We start from the raw sequence: 25,517 nt of genomic DNA on the forward strand, positions 1-25,517 counted from the left end.
ACTTATACCGCGCATGGCGCGGTACCACCCCCTAGTTATACAAAAAAGAAGAAAAGATGGTGATTCACTAAAACCGTGGTTGGTTTCTCAAGGGTACATACAAACCATGGGAGTATGTGTATAAGCAGAGCTATGGTATTTAGCTATTCATCTTGTGATTTTAATTGTTCCAAATTGAAGGAATGATACTCTAAGATGTTTATAACAGAGGCCGAAACTCGCGAATCATCCAAATTGAAGTTTTCTTGACATTAGTCATCACAAAATTTATTCAGTTGATTTTCAGAGAAGAAACCCTTTCAAGCGCTGCAGACCAATAATCATATAGTAGCAAAATGAACGCCTATAACCAACCAGTCAGTCGAATCACGCACAGCCCAAATTACACTACTCTAAAATCGTAGATACGATAACAAACACAACACCTCCACTCAGTCTTCAGTAGAGAATGTAGTCGGAATAGAGCGTTGATTGCCCAACCTGAGATGGTCATGGCCTGAACCAAATCCACTCGCTACCCAACTCAGTAATCAACCTCCTCTTCCTTTCTCGCGTTTGGGTTTGGGCACAATCTTTGGCCCACAAGCTACCAACTTGGTTAACAATCAGCCGATGACTCGGTAACACAATTCACAAACAACCAATTTTAACTCCTCCTACCATTTAAGCATCTAATCCTAATGGACCCAAATGTCTGTCTATGGTACAATAAGAGGTTCCATATATCCCTTTTTTTTTCCAAGAACAAGAGCAAATACATAAGCCAGCCTAGAAAAATGTCATATCCTAAAACACGAGGCGAGACAACATGGTACAAAGTAACAAAACAAAACCTAAATAGGTACTTCCATTTTTACAGGTACAATTGAAGTACCAACAGACTCGCCCTGAATCCAGTCCTTGGCGCATATCAGAGCTTCCACCGTCTCCGGTCGCAATGAACACCGGTAACGATCCATCTCTTTGCCCACAGTATCGAACACTGAGCCCACCGGCACGGTGGAGACTGGGATTGACAAGATATCACGAGCCATCTTTGAAAGGGTTGGGTACTTCATTCTGTTTAGCTTCCACCACCCTACGACGTCAAATTCATGAACCCGAGGCAGCAAAGACTCCTCCAAGTACTGATCCAATTCTGATTTTGACTGCTGGCTCGTCGTCTCCATGATGTACACATCGAAATCCGTGAGCCCAAGCCCATTTGACGCTAGCAGATTCCCTCCTTGCGGATCCTCAGCCTTCACGGTACCGTTATTTGCTTCTTCGACATACGTTGGGGTCAGTGGCAGCGGGAGCGCAACATACTCCAGGAACAGCTCGTGGATGCCCTCATCAACAATCTTTACGTATGTGGCAGCCTCTTCGTTGTAGATCTTGGAGAAACTGAATTCCACGAGCTTCATCTTGAACCTGGGATCCACGACCACAGCAATTGCTAATATAAAGCAGCAACTCTTCCAATACCTGTCAAATTTCTCTTGCATGGATTTGGTGAGGCTGCTAATGAAGGGATCCTCGCTTCCTGCTGCACGTCCAAGCTCCAACTGAATCTTCCAAGCTTCATGGAAGAATGTGTTTGTTGTCGGAACAGTCGGGACTGTCAGGAGGTTAGCCGTCTCAAAAAGGGGTTTCAGGTACGTGCACAGAGTCTCCACCTGCTTCCAGTCTTCCAGTGACGGTGCCTCTTTGTAATCAGGGTCTGAAGTATCCAGACATGAGAAAACTTCTTTCAGTTCACATGCAGCCAACAGCATTTCATATGTTGTGTTCCATTTAGTTAGGTCGTCGATGGCTAGAACTTTTGTGCTAGGCACTTGAAGTTGCTGCTTGAGCTCAAGAAACTTCTCCTCGTGGGATTCTGAAGTTTTCACATATTTCACACTGTCTCTAACTTTCTTAACCGTTCCGAACACAGACGTTAATGCATCTTGGGCAATGCTACTCAGACTTCTAGCAAGACAATTGCCCAGCAAGAGCTGACCATTGAGAACAAGAGGGTTCTTAACAGACAGTAGAGCTCTTAAATTATCAACTGCAGCATCACTCAAGGACTGATTTATGGTGACAGAGAATAACTTTCCCTCCATGCTCCAATCTGATAAACAAGCAGCAACTGCATGGCTGAAAGCAGCATCTGAATCTGGATAAGGTTCCATGATGACATTGAGAAGCCTCCTGTGCATTTTCCACTCACTATCAATAAAATGCCCACTTAGAAAGACATAGCCTAGTCCTCGGCAAGAAGACCACATATCCAGGGTGAGGCAAATACGTCCTGCCATTGCTTCAATCACCTTCTGAATGGACTGTTTTTCCCTGAGGTAGGTTGCTACACAATCCCCTTGGACAGTGTTGAAACTCACCATATCGAATCGAGGCTGAAGATTCTGAACAAAAGCAACAAAGCCTGGATGCTCAACAATGTTAAGGGGGTAATCATGCATGATTATCATCCTAGAAATCTCATCACGGCAACGGTCAGGATCAAATGAAACGTAAGGTGCTGCAGTAGTTCTGTAACGACGTCTTGGAGTATCAGTACCTGCCCCATATCCACCAACTTTTGAAGGTGCACTAAATGGGCTGGACTGATTTTTCTCCTGATTACGAAGGACAACTGGGCAGGTTCCTTTAGCAATGTGGCGTTTAAGATGACTAGTGCCTGCTACTTTTGAGCCCGTACTGTATGCGAATGATTGCTTGCATTGCTTACAACATGCCCTTCGACAACCAGCACCAACTGTTTCAATGGTGAAGTGTTCCCAAACTATAGACTTCTTCTTTCTACGCTTGTTAGGTTGAGTTTCTGGGATGCTTGGTGGTGTTTCTATATTGTTGGGCTGTGGCTCAACTGGGACAATCTGATTGTTTGCAGCAGCAGTAGGCATCTCAACATCAGCGGTGATGTCAGTGGTCACATCAGTAGTGATATCGGTGGTCATATCAGTGGGGATATCGGCGGTCATATCAGCAGCCGTATCAGGCTTGAAATCAGGGGCTGGTGCATCAACAGTCGGGGTTGACATCTTGAGGCCAAAAGAAGTTAAATTCTACTGCAGGCAGGATTATTCCAAAACAGAATACCTGGAAAATGGAACAGCAACTGCAATGAAGAACGAGACTCGATGGCCGACAATACATGAACACATAAACAGAACATGTGAGGTAGAGGTTACACATTATTAAAGAAGGTTGATATAAAAGAATGCGCATGAGAATAAAGGATCCTTCATAAGCACACACCAGTGCGAGGGCAAACCTAAAACCATGAATAATCTCAATTCATCTAAAATAAAATATGTGGACTCGAACAAAAAGCCAAAATAGTACTACTTGCAATGTGTGGCAAAAGAAAGACCCCTGTGCATAACCACGACAAACACAAAGCATAAGTGGCATAATCTGTGGAAGAAAGTTGCACTAACAGACTTGACACATCATTATAACAAATCTTTAACATGTTTAAAGTAGGAAAGAACCCATAAAGTGCAGGAAAACATAGGAAAGAACCCATAAATGATGCATGCACAAAAGCTTTTCAATTCCAGGGAACGATAAAAATCATCTGTGCCCAAGGCATCAGCAGTATTTCATCTGTGCCCTGGTCAAAGCTACAGTCTTCCACAAACGAATGCCCCATATTTAGGTCCAGGCATCACGCTTATTACCATTTCTCCCCCACCCTACTCCTATTGTTAAGACAACACAAAGACAACACCTTTGATAAGTGAAGAAAAACCTAACAAGTGAAGCTGCAGGAAATAAGCTACAACACAAACATCTAGTATCAAACAGTCGCCTTTTTTTTTTTTTCCCGTGGTGGGGGGAAATAAGAGAAGAAAACGTCCAAGGCAAAATTGATTGGGCAACGGTTAATTTACTTAAAGAAAAAAAATTTCAGATGACGAGGCCACCTTCCCAGTGATACTAGTAAAAATTTGTCCCCCGAAGGAAAACAAAATATGTTATAGCAACTGTTAATAGACTCGAATGGATCCAACCATCTCAGAAAAAGAATGGGCTGTGCCTTCTATATGTGGTAGTGAAGTGTTAAGTGTGCCGCCACAACACCAGGTCCTGGAGTTCTCAGGGCCCAGGGCAGGAATAATATTTAATAATATATTGTTTATGACAAAACAGCCCCTCGCGGACAGAATACGTTACATGGGCTAAAATCACGGCCCGTTACTAAAAAAGGTCACGAACAGGGTTAAAAAGGACATTCTGTATTTGACTGGGCTAACAACAGGTCAACAATCATAGACAGAAGCAAAAACAGATCTACAGATGGGCTTCAACAAAGAATCTAAAAGAACAGCCCAGAAAATACTAGAGACCCCCCAAAGCAAGAAAGAACCACATGGTTTTGGTTCTTCATCAGTGCCTAAATAGACAAAGTCAAGACGAAACTCCTCTCTTGGACTGGTCGGACTCCTCTTTCTTCGAGGAATTCATCGGGCTACTCTGGTAAACAAAGTAATTAAATGATGCTACAACTGAGGCGGGGAAAATAAATTTGAAAGATGGAAAAGGAAAAACAGAAGTTCGCAAACCAAAATACCAGACGCAGAAAGGGGGGGGGGAATGAAAGAACTCTTGATCAACTCTGTAAATCATCTGCCAAACAACATAGGAAGACGATACCGTACAACACTTTTATCAAACATGAGAACCAAGAAAAAGAAAGGAAATTGGAGAATTAATGAGAACAAAAGGTAAAATCGGTTGAATCCACCGACCAACGAAAAGAAAATTCTAATGAAATCACAAGAAAACGGGACAGAAAAAATGAAGAAAATAAGCGGTCAGATTTCCGCGTTTTCAAGAAAAAGAAGGGAAAGTTCAAACCTGCACAAGAACTCGTTTTGACAAAGACCCAGATGGAAAAAACTCGATTTTGAGGGGAACCCAGGAAGAAAAGCGGTATCTTCCAGCAAATCTAGAGCTGAACCTACGATTTGCAGAGCCAGATCTAGGGTTTCTGCAGAGGGGGAGGAGAGAGAGAGGAGGAGGAGGAGCAGAGAGAGAGAGAGGAGAGAGGAGAGAGAAAGAGAGAATTGGGCTTGAACCCGAGCAATCCAATTGGACCGTTTCGGTGTGTTAATCTTTGGGGTTGGTTAGGACTAAAGAAGTGATAAGATTCAATGGGGGAGCGATACCACAATTAAAGTGTATTGGATATGGACTTTGAGGTCCATTTATTGTTCTACTGTGTGAAAGTCATGCGTGTGTAACTGTGTGTTCTCCTCCTGCATACAGAACAAAGACTACTACACTAGTCTACCAAGTAACGTGCTCTAATGGGATTTGTGAAAAGAATTTTGATGTGCCTTTTCTGGGATGGTTGGGCGGACCACAGCCCACCTTTAGGGGATGGTTAGGTGGACTTTTTAGAGGGACAAAGGGGGAGGACGGGGTGCACAAGGTGCGGGGAGGGGTGGGTATGGCGTACGTGTAGCCCACTGGAGTGCTCCGTGGACTCTATTTCTATGGTGGGGGCCTACACTTGGGGAAAGAATCTTTTTTGGAAATTTTGAAATTAGCCCAAGGCAAAATATTTCAGAGTCCTGGTGAAGATATTGAGGATCTGGACCATATATGATACTCCATATGGGATCATGGGATGTGATGCATCCTCATTTTTCACCGGGGAGAGTGGGTGGGATTGTCATTCCTTGTCTCTATCTCAATTCCAAGCACCATCACTCTCTTTCTCACAACTACAAAGGCCTTTTTTTTTTGTGGCAGGATCGGTTGGTTCATACACTTGAGAGATAGAAAAGATTTTTCCAAGGTCTTTTGGCGTGTATTAGGTGGGTTGCTGCTTGCTTGACCCCAAGCAAGTCTTCTCCAATTTAAAATCAAGGTTTTGATGCTACTGGAGTGTATACCATATGTTATTAATTAAAGACATGTTATTGTAAAGAGGGTTTTGATGGAGTCCAAAATTTTAGGCATACATTTTCTAAACATCCACAATATTCTCAATCAATTTAAAGGAAAGGGGGAAAAAAAAAAAAGAATTGCTGGCTGACATAAATGGTCGGCACCCAGCTTTGTTTGGACTGCATTTTTCTGAATTTTTTTGTAGAAAAATTACTATTGCGATTTGATATTTATGAGGTAAAAAGGTAATTTGTCATTCGAAAACGTAGCAATTTTTCTTTGAAAAATTACAATCCAAACACAGACTCTAAAGAACCGATAACAAAATAAGATTCCAAGACCAGTACCCCTTTTTTCTCATAACATAAAGTTGTACAAAAAAAAAAAAGGAGAGAGATTGGGGTATGGCTGAAGTAATAGACTCGTCAAGGCCTCGAGAGTGTGTGTGTCAATCGTTCGAGTAAGAAAAGAAACGATTTTTCTTGGTGTCGGTCCGTTCTGAGAGATGTGGCTTTCATAAAATTCACAAAGCATTTAAATCAAATCCGTGAAATTATTTGACCATAATCTGTATGCCTTCCTCCTCAGCAGCAGCAGCATCTGTTGCTCATAACAGCTTTAAGCACATCACTACTAAGGATAAATATTTCAAGTTTGTGAATATTATTCTTGACAGGAAAGTCTATGATGGAGAAATAGTAGCAGCAGCGTATGATTTTGGATCACCCAACCAACTCTAAGGACATTATTAATATTGGTGGCAGCCGATGGTATTGGTGTCCTCGGACTAGAAGAAGCAGCGGTCATATATATAATGTATGGTCCCTCCCTTTAGCAAAAAAGACTTTGGGCTAATAAGGCTTTTGAGTTTTGAACGAACAAACAGACAAACAAACAATTCGGCCAACATTTAACCCGTAACGCTGATGTTCCTTCATGGATCACTTAACATTTCTTTTTCTCTCTTCTTTTTTTTTTTTTTTTAAAATCGTAATAATGAGCTGGGGATATAGTGACTTAACAGACCCCATTACGTAATGAAAAAAAGATCTCAATAATTCTTCAGCCCAATGACTCAAAAGTTAGCCACAGCCACTACTCTTCTTTCAAGACATTGACGGAAAGGAAAGGAAAGGGTTACTTTCAAGGCGTACCGCTAGTCTATGAATAATGTCATCAGTTTATTATGCTTCCCAATAAATATGGATCGGTCATGACCATGCAGGCCATTAGAAATATGAGCATTTCCTCCAATGGAGAAGCATCATCAATCAGTAGTAATTCACTTGAAACAAGAATTATTTTTTTTTTCAAAAGATCATGGAAAGAACAAATCTAAGCTTTGAGCTGATTGCACATTTTTGGACAAAGTTGATGGACAGTTGATAAAGAACATTAATTCTTAGTATGGTAAAACAGTACTATATATTCCATGAATTGAACATTTGCGCTAGTGATAGGACTACAACTGAAGCAATTCTAAGCTTAATGAACAGAAGATTTTGTTTGCATGAAATCGTTTTGTACCAAAAAATGAAAGAAAAAAAAAGAAATCATTTGCACAACAATCAACCACCAAAAAATGATATTCTCTGTTGTCTACACCACATAATTTTTTGTTTATTGCGCACACTTTCAATAATCTTTTGTTGTCTACGAATGTCATTCCCCTATGCTTAATAAAATCATTTCATTTCCAACCCAAAGGAAAAAAAAAAAAGACAGGAAAATTGAGCTTCAGACTTTCTTGTTTCCTCCCAACTCCCAAACTATTTTCCTCGGGGACCTCATATCGACATGCCCACTAGTTGACACCTCGCGGCTTTCTTTTAAATTCTTCATTATGCAACAAAAGGAAAACTACAACCTACATTCTATAATGTGTACGTGGTTCTTTTAAGATACTCCTGCCCTTTATTACTCAAAAGCGGACAAATTGAATGCAGGAAAACTACAAGGGCAGTTAATTGAAATGCAATGATGTTCACGATTGTTCACTTCCTAACAACAGGAAATTTTTTTTTTTTTTTAAAAAAAAAGATACAAATTGAAAAGGGGAGAATAGGTCGAAGCAAAGAAAAGTGCGGCTCTTAAAAAAGCGAAGCAAGAGATGGTTGAACAGAGTGTCCAGAGTCCTGACTGGCGATGGGAAAGACAAAGTCGTGGGTTAAATCAAAACGACAGTGTGGTCTTTTAAATCGTTGTCTCGGGCATTATGTCTTTGTAGCATATATGCACACAAGAATTCCTTGATATGCTGACAAAAGAGTGCATGGTTCTCCATGCAATTGTCCCCAAAAGGTACACGTACTTACCTGCAATCCCCTACACCACCATTATTATTGTCTTCCCCGCAAATTATCTTGGATTCTTGCTCTATTCCAACGTACGAATCCCTTCCTTCCTTGGGCCTGCTTCAGTAGTTTGAAGTACTCTCATTCAGGATCCAATTCAACACAGAGCTTTGAAATTTTTTATTACATTATTATTTAGGTTTTTGTCAAGAATTGCTACGCTCCGAAATCAACCACGTCTAAAACATAAGAAGGGTTTTTTTTGGTTAAACAAACCAACAAGTTAAACGCCTTCGAAACTCGCATGACTTTTTGTCTAAGATGAGGCTTGACTTTCGGCATATAGATCCGAGCTATGATAATGCCAAAGTAAATTCTGCTGCTGCCTCGCCTCCTCATTAACGAGTATAATTTACCGAGGTTGACTTTTTAAAGACTGGCCTCCAAATAAATGTATAGATGTCGACTAAACCAGATGCCAAATTAAAATGATCTAATCTCGACTCTGACGTTCAAAATTTCAGACTCTGGCATCTTTGATCTGCTATGGGATAAATGTGGCATGCGTTAGGTTCATTATTACGTTGACTTCCAATCGTTTGTCACAAACAAGAGCAAGACTCTTTTTTTCATCTTATCTTTTCTGCATAGGAAATTCTAACTATTAAGTCAAGGCTACGCTTGGATTGCTTGTTTCCGTCGGAAAAATATTGTCGTTTTCCGTGATCACATTTCTCTATCACCTTTTTCCCTCACATAAATCAAATCGGTACAATAATTTTTCTATGAAAAATGACGAAAAATGCAATCCAAACATACTGCTCTGAAAGTAATGGAGAGGCACTTAATAGTTCATGTACCTTTGCCAGTGATGGAGAGGGACTTAATCTATAATTATATATTGCTCTGAAAGTAATATACATACTCCCAATTACTTGTTAAGTAATCCTTCACTTGTCATTTCCCAATTGTAGAAAAATACACTCGTCTCCGTTTTACAGATGCCCGGCCTACTGTTTCTTCCCCTTCCCTTCTTTTACCATTGGCTAAAATAAATATGCCGTTTCCAGAAATTTTTTTGTAAAATAATCCAGACTATAGATTGGTTGGATTGAGGTGGATATGTTCTCCTGGCTGGAACACAGTTGCCGTCCTTCATCATGTACGGTTTTATTAATTAAAGGGAAAAAATTAAAGGAAAGAAAAAAAAAAAAAAAAGGGGTCAGTGTCCATGCACCTTTGCTTCGGTGGCGTTATTGTTCCCTTGCTGCAGTCACAACATTATTAATTTTTTGTAACGGTCTTTCTTGTTCTGACTCACCGGCAGAGCCTCGCTGTGTTTACAATTACAGCCGCCCCTCTTCAACTTTTCAAGCATTATTAATATTATTGAAAGGGTTTTTTTTAAAAAAAAAAAAGAAAGAAAGAAAAGTTTAGCTTTTCCAAAACGTCCGTCAATTGCACACTTTTAAATATAAAAAAAAAAAATGGTCTCTCTTCCCCACCATTGTCTCCCTAAATATTTCTGTAAGATGGAACCCTATAGCAAAAAGGTCTAAGATCTCCAACCGAAGAATTTTAGAGCTACAAAAACTGGCAATGTACAAGAACCCTATTGCCTTATTTTATTATTTGATGTCCAGTTTCCTTAATTTATGAGCATTTTACTAGCTAGTTACCTCTCAGTTGTGTTCTAGAAATATATTTGCTTTCGCTAATTATACATTACTAGTAGTACTTCACAAGTTATATTTTGATTTGGATAAGAATGATCAGTGTATTACATTACATATCAAGGATTCTTCTATTTTTCAGCTCAGATTTAGTGTTGCTTTGCCTGCAAAAATCTAAAAGCTTCTTCACTTTGAAAGTGCTGGCAATTCAGAAGTGATTAATGGTGATAAATTTAATAGAAATGGTAGTACTTGCTAAAATTAATGATGAAATCAAACGACAAAAAAGCATATTTACAGCCTAATGAAAAGCAGGTGAATTTCACTACACTAATCAACTAAATTAAGAAGTGATTGCCAGCTAACTTAAACTAGAAGAACCCACTAACTTCCATGAACAAGGCTGTATTGGATTATAGAATACTACTAGAAAGTCTTTATCTCCCTCTCTGTCGCTGTCTCTGTCCCAGCCTCACACGCACAACACACACTACTCATACCCACACGAACACAATACCCATTTCTTAACACCATCAGCGTGCAGCTGTACAATTATAAAATGAACCCACGAACACAAAAGAAGAAGGAGAAGATGATGAATAAGAGGAAAAAAAAAAAAAGAAAAGGCGTAGGGGGTGTGGGTTTTGGAGGGAGGAGCACTTGAGGTGGAGGTGGATCTCGTACAGATACAAGCATCAGCGTCCATACCCGACAGCGAGACCTTCGTCCGGGAAAAACGGGGTGCATGTCATTTTTTACACACGTTCCCACAGTGGGTCACCCTCACATGCCGCCATGTGAGACCATTGCATCCTTTCTTTCGTTATCCCCCGCAAACCCCATTTCCTTAATCCCCCATTCCCCCTCTAATTAAACAATTTTAGGCCTCCCCCTAACGTGTTTCTGTTATAAGCATTGCTTTTTCCCACTTTCATCTCATGGAAGTTGTGTTGCACTCTCGCATTCCAGATTCAGTAATTCATGTTTGCCAATGCAACATGCCTGTAATCCTTCTGAATTTTATGTGCGGTAGAGTGTTGGGTTCCATGAATCACCAACTGTATTTTATAATCCAGATTCAGTGGTAATTGAATAAGTAAATGAATAAAATTGGCTTTAAGTTTCACTACCTTTTAGAAAGGTTGCAGGGCTGAGGTTGAGATCCCAAGAGTTAGGGGTCATGGATTCCAATACTCCTCCTCCTTTCTTAAATCCTACCATTCTTTTGCTAAAAAGAAACTCTACAAAAAAAAAAAAAAAGTGGTCTGTGAGTATTTGTTAAGATGAAGTTTTAAGTGTTAATATTTTAAAAATGTAAAATTTAATAGAGAATGTATATAATTATAAAGATGTGATGTAGGCTATCAAAAACAGTGCCTACCAATTGGAAAAAAATCCTTTTGAAAATGCAAAATTGAAGAATCACAAGGGAAATCAATTTGTTTTTGGTGTTGACTCTATGATTACAGAGACAAATTAGGGTGCATTTGATAAAATTAAAGTCTGAAGTTTGAAATATGAAAATTAAAATCTTAATATATTAAGTTATTGAATTGTTAAATATTAAATTTAATGTAATTGAGTGCATATCACATTCAGTAATAAGTGAATAGTCTATTACTTAATTTTGAGAGCAAGTTTTGCCTAGAAAATTCAGTGCCACTTAATTAATTTAGATGTTCAATTTTTTGTTATCAAACGGTTTGAATATGTTAGATCTGAATCTATTAAATTTAAATGTTAAATTGGGTTATTAAACGGGGCTAAGTGATAGGTTATTCATGTATCCATTCAAATATATTATATTTAATATTTAACAGTTTAATAACTTAATGAATTCAAACACCCTTAATTTCTTAAGCACGTAACGAAGCTTATATTGAATCGCAAAGACAGAAAAAATGGCAACAACCTGATCGAGGGAACTGTAAACCATTAATACGGTAACGAAGGATAATAGATTTTTCACTTCACAGGTTGTTCATTATTAGTTAAGGTAGAGTCGGCTTCATTGGCGATCAATTCGAAACAGAATCATCAATTTCTTTTTGGCCTTTTTGAAGTATGACGCATGAAAAGGTACACGAGCGTAGAGGAACAGTGCAGAAAATAGCTAAATTGATTTGATTTATCACTATTTCAGATTACAATATATCAACCAACGCGTCTTCGGGCAAATAAATCCACTTTTCTCCATTCTTGTGCCATGTTCATAAGTGACGGTACATAAAATTGCCTAGGATTCCTAACTGGCCACAAGTCACAGCCATATGCCCTTTGTTTTTTTAAGAAATACCTTGCTTGTTTGGATTGTCATTTTCTGCCAAAAAATTGCGTGATTTTTCGTGATCATATTTTTTTATTATCTTTTTTTCTCATATACATCAAATTCCTACAGTAATTTTTTCATGAAAAATCATGGAAAATGCAATCCAAACGGGGCCTAAGGAGAGGAAAAAAATCTTATTAAAAAATTTTAGGAGAGAGAAAATTCATTACATAAATAAAAAGAAAAAAAACATAGGAAAGACACCATATATAGAAATTTATAAGAATTTTATGCCCTTTCATGTAATGTGAATGAGCAGTTACCTCTCAAAATCGAAATCATTGTTCTTATGCTATATTGTACCTTTACAATCATACGGGTTTTGCAATCTTGACTTTAAACTTCAAAAAAAAAAAAAAAAAAGAGTTCCTACATATTGTATCCTTGAATTCCCATCAACAGTGAATTTTACTATACCTTTCGGCAAAATAAGCAAGGTTATCGCAACCAATGATTAGCAAATTTCTTGTAAATATTTTCATCTCTACATTTGATCTCTTGTGGATAAACATAAGCAATGCGCTACAAATCCTGGACATGTATATGATTGAATCATTAAATCACGGTGATTTTGGAAAGATTTTTCGACAAATCAGTTGACACTTTAGGATCAAAATACAGTTTTTCTATGTATACCCTGAGTTGTTTTGATTTGGTTCACATGAATCCCTCCACGCATGATCACTACGTCTAGTTATCTAGAGTTCACGGAACTTAATTGCCCTTAAAGCTTGCTCTAACAACTAACAAAATTACAATCACAATTTTCATGTGATGAACTAGTTTGAAAAGTAGATATGCCATGCACCTAATCACGGATCTTTTTTAGAAATAAAATTTCTTTGAACATCATATTTTAACATCTAAAGGCTTGTGCTTTGTGGCATTAAACTTGACGGTGTAATGTTAGAAATAAAAATTATAAGAATTTTTCTGATGGTTACTATAGAGAAAGAAACCCTCTACGAACACCTGTCAGGGCTGAAGTGTCTTGCTTGGACCTTTCTCGAACAGAAGCAGAGCAACAAGCATCTTAGTCTAGGGTTCTCGGGGTAAGGCCAAAGCTTGAACTCAAGGAGAACTCTACTTCTAATAACCTAACGAGACTCGTACTCTAGGACGTGATAACTATTGTGGGGTTAGAGAATAAACTCAATATCACCACAATCTATCAAAGGAAGCCTTATAAATGGCAAAGGGTTGAACTAAGAAAGGTACAGAACTCAATACAAAGTCATTTAGTGCTATTGAACCCTTAAAATTGACTTGAGCGTTGGAGCTACCACAAGGAGTTAGTCCCATAGTTCGCTCATTGCAGCTCGATTCATTTCGTTAGGGGTGTGCAAAATTGAAAAATTTCGATTTATCGACTGGAATTTTGGAAATCGGTAATTCGGAATTCGGTACTGAAATCGGAATTTTCGATTTCGAATTATGCGAATTTGGTTCGAATTCGGTAATGAAGTTTTTGAAATCAGAATTTCCGATTTCAATTTCGTTTTATAATATATATATTATTATTTATTTATTTTATATAATAATATTTTTTATTTCAATTTCGTTTTATAATATGTGTATTAATATACATTTATATATATAATAATATTTTTTATAATATATGCAATATAAAATTTATATTATATAACAATACATCTAACAAAAAAGAAAAAAAAGGCAAAAAAGGTTTCCGAATTCCGAATTGAATTCGGATTCGAAATCGAAATCAGAACTGGTGAATTCGAAATCGAAATCGATCGATAATTCATATGCCAAAATTTTGAAAACTTTCAAATTCGAATTCGATGCACACCCTTACATTTCGCTCATTGCAGGTCGATTCGTTTCTATTTAACCAGCAATCTGTTTAGATCATTCTCAGATCATTCTCCTCGGCTGACTTTTTAGTTACCATTAGACGCTGTTAGTATGCTTAAATCATACCTAATTTATCATGTGAATACACACACTAATAAATATTATTTTATTTTGTATATATATACTTAGCTTATTTTTATATCGAAGTTTTCAATCACAATACTCTTGTATTCCAATTGATGGGCTTACACGATCTGAACTTTGGAGGGCGTTGAAAGTTTTTGGAAGCTGTTAATGCAACGCCAATGACTCAAATAATTTGGTGTCAAAACACTGTACCTTAATCCATGATTGTGTGGTTCTGGAAATTTTGGCAGCGCGTGGCGATGGAACTACACGTCCATCAAGATGGACAGATCTGATGTGGGACCCTTGTCTCAAAGCTACAACAGCCGTCAGATTGTAGAGGCTACGTCCAGACCAAAATAAAGACGATCGCTCATTCTAAGGGTTAACTATTATCCATCAAGTCCCGATTTGCATTTTAAACTATCAATTGCAACATTTAAATACCATATATTATGTAGGACCCAAAAAAATACTATAAATTATAAACTTAAGCGGTGCATTACTCTAGCTGAGTAAAAGCCCTGAGTTCTATTGCGATATAAATGAAAACACAGTCATTTGAAGAATACCTTTTTTTGGATTGCATTGAGAGAATACTTTTGAACGAAAAAACTTTAGTCCTTGGGTTTTTTTTTAACGGCGCATGGGCATTTGTTAACGTATTTGCATTTACCAAATACTATGTATATACAGATACTAATAGTTATTATTCTTCCTTGTATTTATATATTCTTTCTATTTAATCTTACCTAACTTCTATTGTATTTATTTACATTTTCTAATTAATTTTACATTTCTAAAAATATGACATCTAAAAATATATTTACCGAGTGCCCATAGGGTACCTGTTAGATAGATCCTTAGTCCTTTAGTTCTTGCGATATATTTGATTGAAAAGACTCCCTTCAATCCTTTTGATGAAAAGTTTAAAACAAATAATTAGAAATTTTGTTAAATTGTGAATTTTTTTAATGTAAGACTGTAAGTGAGTTCTTTCAAATTCGAAATCTCTCACTTGCACGCTCTTCTCAACTACTCTACCCATATCTTCTCCCAGTAATTAATTTAAACAGTGCAAAAAATACTATGAATACTATGATATAAAGTCATATGGAGTTAAAATTAATGGTTTAGGAGACAAATAACAAATTTCTAACAGCTCAGGAACAATTCTAATTAGGGCGGTCGTAAAACTACCATTATATTATTGAGATGAAAGGGTTTCCGGGTTATTAAATAGGGTAACAGAACAGGCTGTGGTGGAAGTGTTCAGAGAGTTTCTTTTAAGGCCCAATATTCTTCTTGGGATTGGTGGCAAAAAGAACTCAAGTCTCCCTATATATACATGCCATCCCTTCGTCTTCCCCTATACCTACAAATCTCTCTCTCTCTCTCTCTCGTGTGATATACTGGTACTACTAGTCTCTTTACAGTAAAACACTCGTCTCTTTTGTCATACAGAAAAAACCCTTTTAGGGTTAGATCCGATATTGCGTGCTTAGAGCCAGTTAGATATGGTCCTCTTCGTATTATTCCACAGCTTTCTTGAACTGCATCTGGCTTTATCACTCCATGAATATGATTCTTGCGAGACTTCGGTGGAGGTGATGCGATGATGGCGGTTCAATAAAGCTGTGGGATGATACTAATAGGATCAACAAACTTCTCGCTCCGATTTTTTGGCTTCAGTTTTTAACTGCATGATATCTCAGGTTTTGTTTCTTTTTTCTCTTTTTTTTTCTGGCTTTCCCCTTCGTGTTCACGACAATAGTTACCGGCGTCTATAGTCTGGCCCGGAACCTGTAGATGCAGGTTTTGGATACTACAATATATATGTAGATGTCCTATGTTGTATAACCACAGAATTATTAGATTCTCAGCCTTTGACTTTTCCATCCTGCGAGGGAATGTTTTGTTTTTGTATGAAGCTAAATAGTTTCTCCCGTTATCAGTTATGTTCATCTGCAGCTTTTACCCCTCGAGACTAGCAGACGCGTGATCAGATCGTTTGATGTTCTGCAGATGAGATGAGGTAGCTTGTATTTGATGTTTAATTCAAAAGCTAATGCTCTTTATTTTATTTTTTCTTTGATAGCATACATCCATATAAATTAGGAAACAATTCTTGTTACAAAGTGCTCTCTAGGAACTTCCATGGTTGACTATGTTTTCGTGAACAGAAATATGGTCTTACATTCGAGCGAACAATTAGATTTAGCAGGATATCAGATTTTTTTTTAAAGTACATGATCCAAGATGGTCTTTCGGTGATATCTGTAGTCCCGCTTTTGGGATCCATTTCAGGCAGGCAGGCAACTGTCTCCATGGTTTAGATAGTTCTCCGCTCTGGTATGTATTCTCATTGACAGCTCATCTTTGGTCTGCTCATGAATTTTTTCTTCGTTCAATCAAATAGATTCACCGGGGGGTAATGCCTAATTACCCCTTTCTATTATCTTTATTATTTATTTATTTGTTGTGGGTAGGAGGGGGATGGGGGGTGCAACAAGGGGTTGAGGTAAGGGAAAGAACTTTAATGATGCTTATTTGTTACCATTAAAATTATGTGTGATTTTCTGAACCCCCATATATGCATACAAGTTTTTAGGCCATTCAATTTTCAAGGACCACAAGGTTTGCATTGCCTTCTTTCATGTATGTAACTATCAATTCAGTTTTAGACCAGCTTATACATTAAGGTTATTTGTATGAATTCTGATAAAGCATATTATTTGGAGACTTGGTTGTTGTAGGTCTGATAATTTTTAGCCAAATCGATTTACTGCGTTATTTATGGACAATGGTTTCACCTAGGAAAAGAAAAAACCTGGTCAAATGTTGCAGGAGAAAAGGGTTAAAAGAAAATTAGGGTTTTTTCCAAGTCCGGATGAAACGAGACATGCCTGAAGATCGTATCCCTGTTTCCTGGGAATGGTGCAAGCAAATAAGTCATCCATGTAAAATGTGTATTCAAGCACCAGTTACAGAGCTTGGGAAAGATCCACATTTTCTTTCTTGGAAAAAAAAAAAAAACAGTAGAATCTGTGCATGGCACACTTGCAGAATTCTCCCATGCCCATTGCATCATCATTCAAAAAACCAACCTGCAAACATTAGGCTGTCTAAACTCAACATCAAAATTTTACTTGTGAGAATTGCGAGTCCTACATTAATGTATTAGGCAGTATTATGTTAGAATCTATTTCTGTCATTTGTTCCGGTCTATGCTGGCATGGAAAGTGCAAACCTCTTGTAAAAATTTTCCATTCTGTCATCGTAAGGAAGAATAAATAAATTCGTGCTGTAATAAATAAATAAATAGATAAAAAGGAAGAATATCGGTTCCCTGTCATGGTTGTCTTCTGCCCCAACAAATTCAATCGGATGCGTCTCCATTCACCTGTTTTAATTGGCTTCTGAGGCTCGTAGCTAATTCTTGTGTACTTTTATGCATGGGATCGATGGTGGAGGATGAAGCACCCACCACATGTGAGCTACCATTACTTTATGAATTGTGTTTCCGGTAAATTGCAATCTTTAACTTCACCAAGTTTGATAATTTTGTATAAATGGCCGCCGTGCTTTCGAGGGGTCATGCTTTTGTTTGGTAATAAGCATGTTGGTCCAAAGTTAAACATGGGGGTTCAACATGTAATTAATTAAGGTTTGAAATCAGCCACCGCATATCCAGGTCAAAAAGTTGCTATTTATTTGTCTGATACGCCATCTAATCGTGCTTTTGGCTTTGGAGCCTTGGGTGATGGGGATGAAAAGTTAGGATTAGACACCATTGTCGACCCTTAATTAATGGGTGTCAAAAAAGCAGCCAGCGGAAGCCAAGAAGGCATCATCTCTCGGAATGTCAATGAAATTTTACGAATCAAAGTCAAACCCATTATCATTGATTGTTACTCCAATTTTATATCCTACCATGAATGAATTTGATGCTGTTCTGTCATCAAATTAACAAATAGCCCACAAAAAAAAGAAAGAAAGAAAAAGCAGGTAGGTAAAGATCCCTCAGTTGGAATAATATAATTATGCTTGTAAAGATGATTGATTGCATGACGTTCCTTGAATAATCATATTTACGTGTATACACTGTCAGCGTCAGCGTTGGATGAATAACAATTATGCAAAATTTAAATTTTTTGAAATTCAACTTTTATACACATATCATGAATCAAACGGTAATAGTATATACACATTATATATAAGATTTACTATAAAATAAAAAGGAGGGGTGGGGGGGGGTGGGGGAGGGGATTGATTTCGCAGTCACGGAGAATTAAAGTGGTTGATTCCATCCATGAAGGGGTTTGAGTGAAGTTCCCAACATAGTGAGTGGCATTAACGTTGTGGCACTTTCGCATGAAAGAGGAAGAGGTAGCCTTGGTTAAGAATTCACGTGTCTTCCTGGATAAAGATCTCTAACAACAAGTGGTAGTTGCATTGCTAATAGCGACAGCACTATTCTGTTGATCCGGCATTTCGGGACGGAATCATTGCTTCTTCTTTGGTTGTTTCTCTTTCTCTCCAAGTGTTGTTTTTTTTTTCTTTTTTTTTTTTAACCGAAAGGAACGTATGATACTCTCAGCAAGTAAGTTCTTATTCTACATGTGTGGTGGGCGACACACTTGAATATTCTGGGTGAAGTACGTATTCTATTTTATTCCGGCCCCCATCTATTTAGTTTTTGTGGGATTTTTTTTTTTTTTTTTGAATGCGAATAGATTTATACTTCTTCTGAAAAAGCCTGCCTCCCATTTATATATGATCAATAATGAATAAACTTCTTCGTCCGTACGTAATGGAATCCCTTTTGGTTTGCAATTCATTGTTGAAGAAGAAGGGAACTCTTCTGGGGGGGGTGGGGTGGGTCGAAGAAGCTGAGAGAAGCATTAATGTACGACGGCCTTCTCCGCCCCTTGATTATTTAGGCATACAATTTTAGACATATATTGATTGATTCGTGGACAAAAAGCTTCACCCATTATTTGTCCGTACATTGGCCTCTTTCCCCAATTATTTTCTCAGTAAAGGTCATCATTAGTACTCATATGAAGAAGTTTTCTCCCATTGCATTGCTGCATCAAAATTTAATCACATGTGATCTGTCTCTTTGTAGAATTGTTTGGTAATGCATTAATTTCCAACTTCTTCTTCATACAGCTCATCATCAGATTAGATGAACTATAAATGATTCACCAATAATGCGACCGTGCACGATCCACGCTCTTATATATTAATGTAAAGTACTGTTAGGAGGAGGCAAAACTTGGCGTGATTTTATGGCTGCTCTAACTCCTCGAATTAAAAGGTGCTGCAACAATCAAACATATTAGTACATATCTTACAATTATCTTTCCCTTATTCGAGTACGTGTATTGCATGCAAGAAATCACTGCGCACTTACTGGATAGGATATGGGGCCTCTCCTCTCAAGATGTAAGTGAGAGGTACGAATTCGAGTTTTCTTATTTATTTATACCTTTTTTTTGAGCCATCTAATTCATCCCTCTCCCAAACGTAAGTGTGAGCTCGTCAACTCGTTTAACTAAGTTAGTGTAAAAATTACGACTACGTAAAATTGTATGAACTTATGCCAAAAGTTATAAAAAGACAGAAATCAACTAGAAGGGCCCCAAATCTGGCTGGACGCAACATCCAATCTCTTTTTCCTCCTCCTCCTGCTCCAGAAAAATGCTGCTGATATGTAACAATTGTACATTTCCCCCCCTACTTTATTTCGCTGTAGTCAGTTTGAAAGGTTGAAAGGTTTTTGTAGGATCCGGGGCTTTTCAAGTTGGAAGTGTTGTCCAATTCTATCCGGTCATATTATTGTCACATCCTCTGGTGTAAGCAGGTTCAACTCATGCAACTAAGATAGGGTAGAAATTACAATTACACCAAAATTGTATGAATGCATGTCAAATGTTATAAAAATTCTAATAACCGGACCGAATTGGATAAAACTCGATTTGAGAGGCACTGATCCAGTTTTGTATGCTTTCAGCAGAAATATGTCGCAACCTCAAGTCATATTGTCCCCAGAAAGCAGCCAATTCAGGGCCGCCATCAATTTCTGCTGAAGGCTAATTAATGCCCTTTATGTGCTTAGTTATGTTGCTGGATTTATTAATGCAAAACTACGATGAACTCCATTAGACTCATAAACACAATGTTAAAGTAACACGACCGAACAAGCCGAGACTGAACATCATCAGAGAGAGAGAGGGAGAGAGAGAAGCATTGAGAAACAAAACTACATGCATGGACTGACAAGACGAGAGAAACAGAAAGAGAAATCAGGCCAAACGTGAATCTTTCTTTTCCATCTTCTTGACTTCTTGAAAATGTTGCTACTCTTACTACTCCCCTATATGCGGAATACAAAAAACAAGTCTGTTGACATTAGGACATTTTAGAGAAATCATTTGCAGCATCCGAAGATCACAATAAGGGGAAAAAGTGTCCAGAAGTCTAAAATATGCTGAACCTGATGTTACAGAAACTGCACAGTAGGTTTTTATAATTAGCATTTGATGGAGATTCAACAATGCTCATTATCCATTCATGCTTTCGATTCAACACCTGTGCCAAACAAAGAACATTTGATGACCAGTAGTCTAGATGGCTGGAGTTAACTTGCCATTTCTGTTCGTCGATAATGGGGCATAAGGACAGACTTATGCCATAGCTCCTTGCACCAAGTGATTGAATTTATTAAAGTATTACATCATTGATGTGGATTCGTAGCTGGATTTTGTATGCCATGGGGAATGTGGGACATACACTTTTAGATTTGTTGCAAAAAAGCCAATCGGTAATAAAACTTCGACCTGAAATAGATAAGCCAATGAGGATTCTATGGCACCCTTAAAACGTAATCTCTTGATTGGCTTTGAAAGCCGTTTGCCTGAATAAAGCTCGAAACTTTGTCAGCAAATTGTAACCAAACAACCACTTAACCATTTAGATGCAGATTACCTTAACATTCTAGTTGGCACCTAGAAAGGATGGTCTACATGGTCTAATAAGAAACTCTGATGTTGGCCAAGTTTTTCAAAGAACGCGGCATTGTAAGTCTGTGCTCTCTGGAAAGGTATATGATTTTGATTCATGTTCTTAATTTAAATTTGCTAACAAGTTATATCATAGAATCTTCCTCTCATATTGAAACCATTTTCAAGATGTTTTTCATGAAATGGACATGAAAGAGCATTGTACATACACATGCTACGGCTATACTACGTTTTAGTTGTAGAGAACCAGTCCTTCCCCGTTCTCAGGTCCTTGCTTTGAGTACTTTCTAAGCCACTATTGGTGAACTAACTAGTTTGAGCAACTAGCTTTTAGAGTAAACTTGCTAATTAGTTTTGGTTACAAGTGAAGAATGGTTTTAAAGTTCTATGTTATAGTTTGATCCTTTAGGCTTTGACCTATGCAGTTTTGGTCCGTTTTGATCGAGTTTCTCTTGATATGATTGTGGAAAACTCACTCCGAGCAGTGTTTTTGTTAGTTGTTACCAATCAAAACAGTAGAAACCACAGTCCAATGGCTTCATAAGACAGCTACCTTCGTATCACCTTGTCAGTCATTCATGGAAGGTATCACAATGTCTCCTCCTTGGGAACTTACTTTGCAAGTAAATTAAGTTCCTTAAAGAAAGGTATACAGCAAAACAATCTTGGGCCTCATTGTTAATACGCATGGCAAAAGTTATGCGCCATGTGTGTGAGGAAATAGGAATATGCAGCTACTCGCTCTTGTACATCTCCCCTAACTTAATCGGCCTTCCATGGGGTTGCATCACATCATACCTAGTAGTTAGGGAAGGGCTTCGTAGATTAGCTCAAAAAGTCTAATCAAGAATTAAGATGATCGTCCTTGAGTTCGCACATAGTTCTACGAAAACCACTGAAACCTATGGCATATATGATAGATTGAAGGGAATGGACAATGAATCTAATTTGTTGCTATGTAGGACATGAGTTCTGATTTGTATCATTCATCCATGATTTAATGGACTTTCAGAAACAAAAATAAATTAAAAAGAAAAAAGAAGAAGGACCTGCAACACTCCAGTCCCCAATTCACAACAGAAGACGTTGATATCCTGCTATCTATGCCCTATACGCTTCGTAATGCGAGAGTATTGCGAGTTAATGAGGTTTGGATTTTTCTTTATAGATGGGAAGATGAAGCCTTGAGCTAGCAAACTTGCAGACGGACCTATCTAGTTTCCCAACAAGGTGGTTGGTTATGTGCTATGCGAACTGGGAATTGGTCCTTGGGCCGGAGCCAGGTTCACAGGGTAAATTAACTCAAACTGATTAAAATAAAAAATTAACTAGAAAATGACATTAATTATAGACGTACTTGATTATGAATTGCTCGTCACTCTGGCATTTCAAGTTTTCAACCAAACCAATAACTGGAAATAGAAACTGAAAAGTGATTGGTCTGACTGACTTGAGGAAGGAAAAAAACTATATATATAATAAAAAAAAAAAAAAAACAACTAGCCCAAGGCAGAGATGCTGGCTAATTTTCATTAGCTCCTCAGGACTGATCATCTGATGACTTTGCTTCTCCAACTGCCTCAGTAAACTCTTGCCCACTCCCCTAGTACTGCAACACCAAATCAGTACTAGTGATAACCTGACCCCCTCAACGCAAACACTCGAGTCACAGCTCCTGGCATCTTCAGCCAGACAAATCTTAAAAATAGTAGAGGAGCAGGCAACTCTACCTCCACGGCATTCATGGGTTTTATGAATGTCAAATCTATTTTAGACTTGGTACAGGACAGCCATGCCCCAATGTCTGGTCTATTTTAAGTAATCTTAACAGACCTACCCATCAACCACCAATCAAAACTGCTGCTTTGCTTGCCAAACCGCATCTAGATATTTCAGCTACCCGTGACAGGTCTAATCGCATCCTTAAATTCTCACTTCTGAGCAGTAGTATGTTTTTATGCACCATTTTCTAATTTCTGTTCTCTTACTTTTAATTCCTATTCCCATCGTTGTTGATCGTGGTTAATGCAAAATTTCAACAATTTCCAAGAAGAATCAGACTCTGATGGAGCTTAAAAATCTAGGGACTAATAATGGTGCACTGATGAGATGAGAAGGATGAGCCGGGCAAATTGCTGCCTGAAGATTGTTTCAGAGAATTTTAGGCCAAAAAAAAAAAAAAGGAGAGAGTTCCCTAGATGATGAGATCATATATGTCATTGGACTAGTTGTAACATAGACGGGAAATTTGATATAATCCCAGAAGGATATGCTGCCACTCTGAAAAAAATGCATTGAAAACTCCTAATAACTATTACTGATGCACTATATCAGTTCAACCACCAAGCATTAGTGAACACTAGTACTGACATATTTTAACTTCCAAGATTGCACAAGTTTGAGGGGTCTGTTTAATGTAGTAAAGTAGTAGTCGACGAGTCGTAGGGTATTAATCAAGGAAGGCGAGAATCCATATGTGTCTCTGCGTGTGCATGTACTGAACTGCTACTGTGTGAGTGTGTGTAGAGAGAGAGAGAGAGAGAGAGAGGTGAGGGTGGTAAAAAATTTTTTTTTGAATTTTCAGAAAATGACAAAGTTTAACCTTTTTTCACGGAAACGCATGAGATGATGGGGAAGCAAGAAAACAAAGGGCAAACAAGATGAACTACCAATTATTGATGAGAAAAAGAGGAAAGGCAGGGAATCTTCTCTGCAACATCTTTCAGTTTTCACCACTTCGATTATACTTTTGTAACTTAAACTTGCTAGCATAGATAACTAAACTACCTCTTGAAATAATAATGAGAAATCAAACAAAACATTGCGCCGCATTAACAGGCAATTCAAGAAAAAAAAAAGTGATCAGAGTTTCACGGGAGAAGTTTTACACGGCCATGCAGGGTTTTGTAACAGCGGTAAAAAAAAAAGAAAGAAAGAAAAGAAAGGGTAAGAAGTCATGGAAACTGGGTGGTCTTGACTTTCGTCTAATATTCCTCCAATTGTGGCATGAACTTTGAAATATGCATATAACGAGCAATTCTAACTATTTTAAGACAAGGGACGTTTACCTAAACCGAGAAGGAAGAATTCACGCCAATCGTGGAGCAGAATTTGGTGGATTTGCCGGGTTCATCGTCAACCGTAGCTACAGATGTTAAAATAAAATGATAATGGTAACTACCATGCTGTAGACATCGCGTCAAGAAAGGACATTGAATTTTGAGGGAGAGTAAGTAGTATACAATTATGAGAAAATTACCGCGCGGCCTGCAGCCTGCAGAGATAATATCTGAAACAACCAAAACCAGCTGTGCTGCATCCTGCAGGTGCAGGCAGGCAATTCTGTGCACAATTGGGGTAAAACGGGTGAAGTCCTGAGTGGCCATGTCTTCCCACAGCTTTCTTGAACTTCATTGCTTGATGAAAAAAATCCCAGAAGACAAAGAGAGAGAGATGGGTGGATGGATGGATGGATCAAATTCAGGCTGAAGTTCAAGAAAGCTGTGGAAAAGCATGACAGGACTTGTAAAATTCATGATCAAAGTCTGCAGTTCTTAGATCTCATACAGATAAAGACTCTGAATTCCCAAAGGGATGTCGTTGATATAAGCAATAAATTCAGAGGGAGAAGGAGAGGGAGAGGGAGAGGGAAGAGAGTTGAGAGTAAAGGAAGAGGAGTGTGAAGAAGTGAAGGCATGCCCATACATATTCCTCATGGACCACACTAGCATATGTAATCTGTGGAACCCCAGCTTTATAGAGACGGAAGGGGAGGGGGATAGTAGGGTTCTCCTCACTCACTCACTATTGCTAAATCTTGCCCACACATTGCCCTCCGCTTTTACTTGTGTCTAGTGCTTAGTTGTGGTGGGGCAGCTACTCCAACGTTATAACCCAAAATTAAATTGTTCAACTGCAGCTCATGTATCGAATTTTATTTTACATTCAATCCCTCCTATGTGATAATCCACTTCAGCATTTAAAATTAATGGATTCAAATCATTTGATAATAAAAAATTAAACATCTGAATTAATTAACTGATCACACTGAATTTTTTAATTAGCAAAACTTACTCCCAAAATTAAGTGACAAGATATTCACTTATCACTGAACGTGACATGCATTCAAATGTATTAGATTTAATATTTAATAATTCAATAATTTAATGAATTCAGATAAGCGCACCCTAACTCCATTGGTTCTTGAGGATAAATTTCATACTTTTAATACGCTTTTTCCAATTTCGTGGGTCTTACGAAATAAAGAGGTGGGCACGCACGCCATCAAATTCAAACATTAGCATCTACATTTCAATTGCGTGAACTTGGGATTTTAGCGTATGAAATTTTAAACTTTTATGGC

At 38.0% G+C, this 25,517-nt stretch overlaps 1 protein-coding gene and 1 long non-coding RNA gene across 3 annotated transcripts; both read right to left on the reverse strand.

Annotated features, from left to right (window-relative positions):
* Positions 1-629: 629 nt before the first annotated feature.
* LOC113775480 (zinc finger BED domain-containing protein DAYSLEEPER) lies at positions 630-5,158 on the reverse strand. 2 transcript variants are annotated; one of them, XM_027320382.1, is made up of 2 exons: positions 4,852-5,158; positions 630-3,087 (listed from the first exon to the last, which is right to left on the reverse strand). In XM_027320382.1, exon 2 carries the CDS (start codon positions 3,027-3,029, stop codon positions 834-836), a length of 2,196 nt encoding a protein of 731 aa, XP_027176183.1. In that variant the 5' UTR covers positions 3,030-3,087; positions 4,852-5,158; the 3' UTR covers positions 630-833. The 2 variants fall into 2 exon arrangements, with proteins under 2 accessions (XP_027176183.1, XP_027176184.1); XM_027320383.1 differs by lacking the exon at positions 4,852-5,158 and adding an exon at positions 3,918-4,054.
* Positions 5,159-23,929: 18,771 nt separating this feature from the next.
* On the reverse strand, positions 23,930-24,481 carry LOC113775853. Its single transcript, XR_003468945.1, has 2 exons — positions 24,414-24,481; positions 23,930-24,299 (listed from the first exon to the last, which is right to left on the reverse strand). It is a non-coding gene; the product is annotated as an uncharacterized LOC113775853 (long non-coding RNA).
* Between the last annotated feature and the right edge of the window lie 1,036 nt (positions 24,482-25,517).

This window comes from Coffea eugenioides, chromosome 6 (assembly GCF_003713205.1).
Source record: "Coffea eugenioides isolate CCC68of chromosome 6, Ceug_1.0, whole genome shotgun sequence".
NCBI lineage: Eukaryota > Viridiplantae > Streptophyta > Magnoliopsida > Gentianales > Rubiaceae > Coffea > Coffea eugenioides.

Bases quoted from the DNA above. Each gene is read 5' to 3' on its own strand.
- LOC113775480 (XM_027320382.1), bottom strand. From the start codon at position 3,029: ATGTCAACCCCGACTGTTGATGCACCAGCCCCTGATTTCAAGCCTGAT.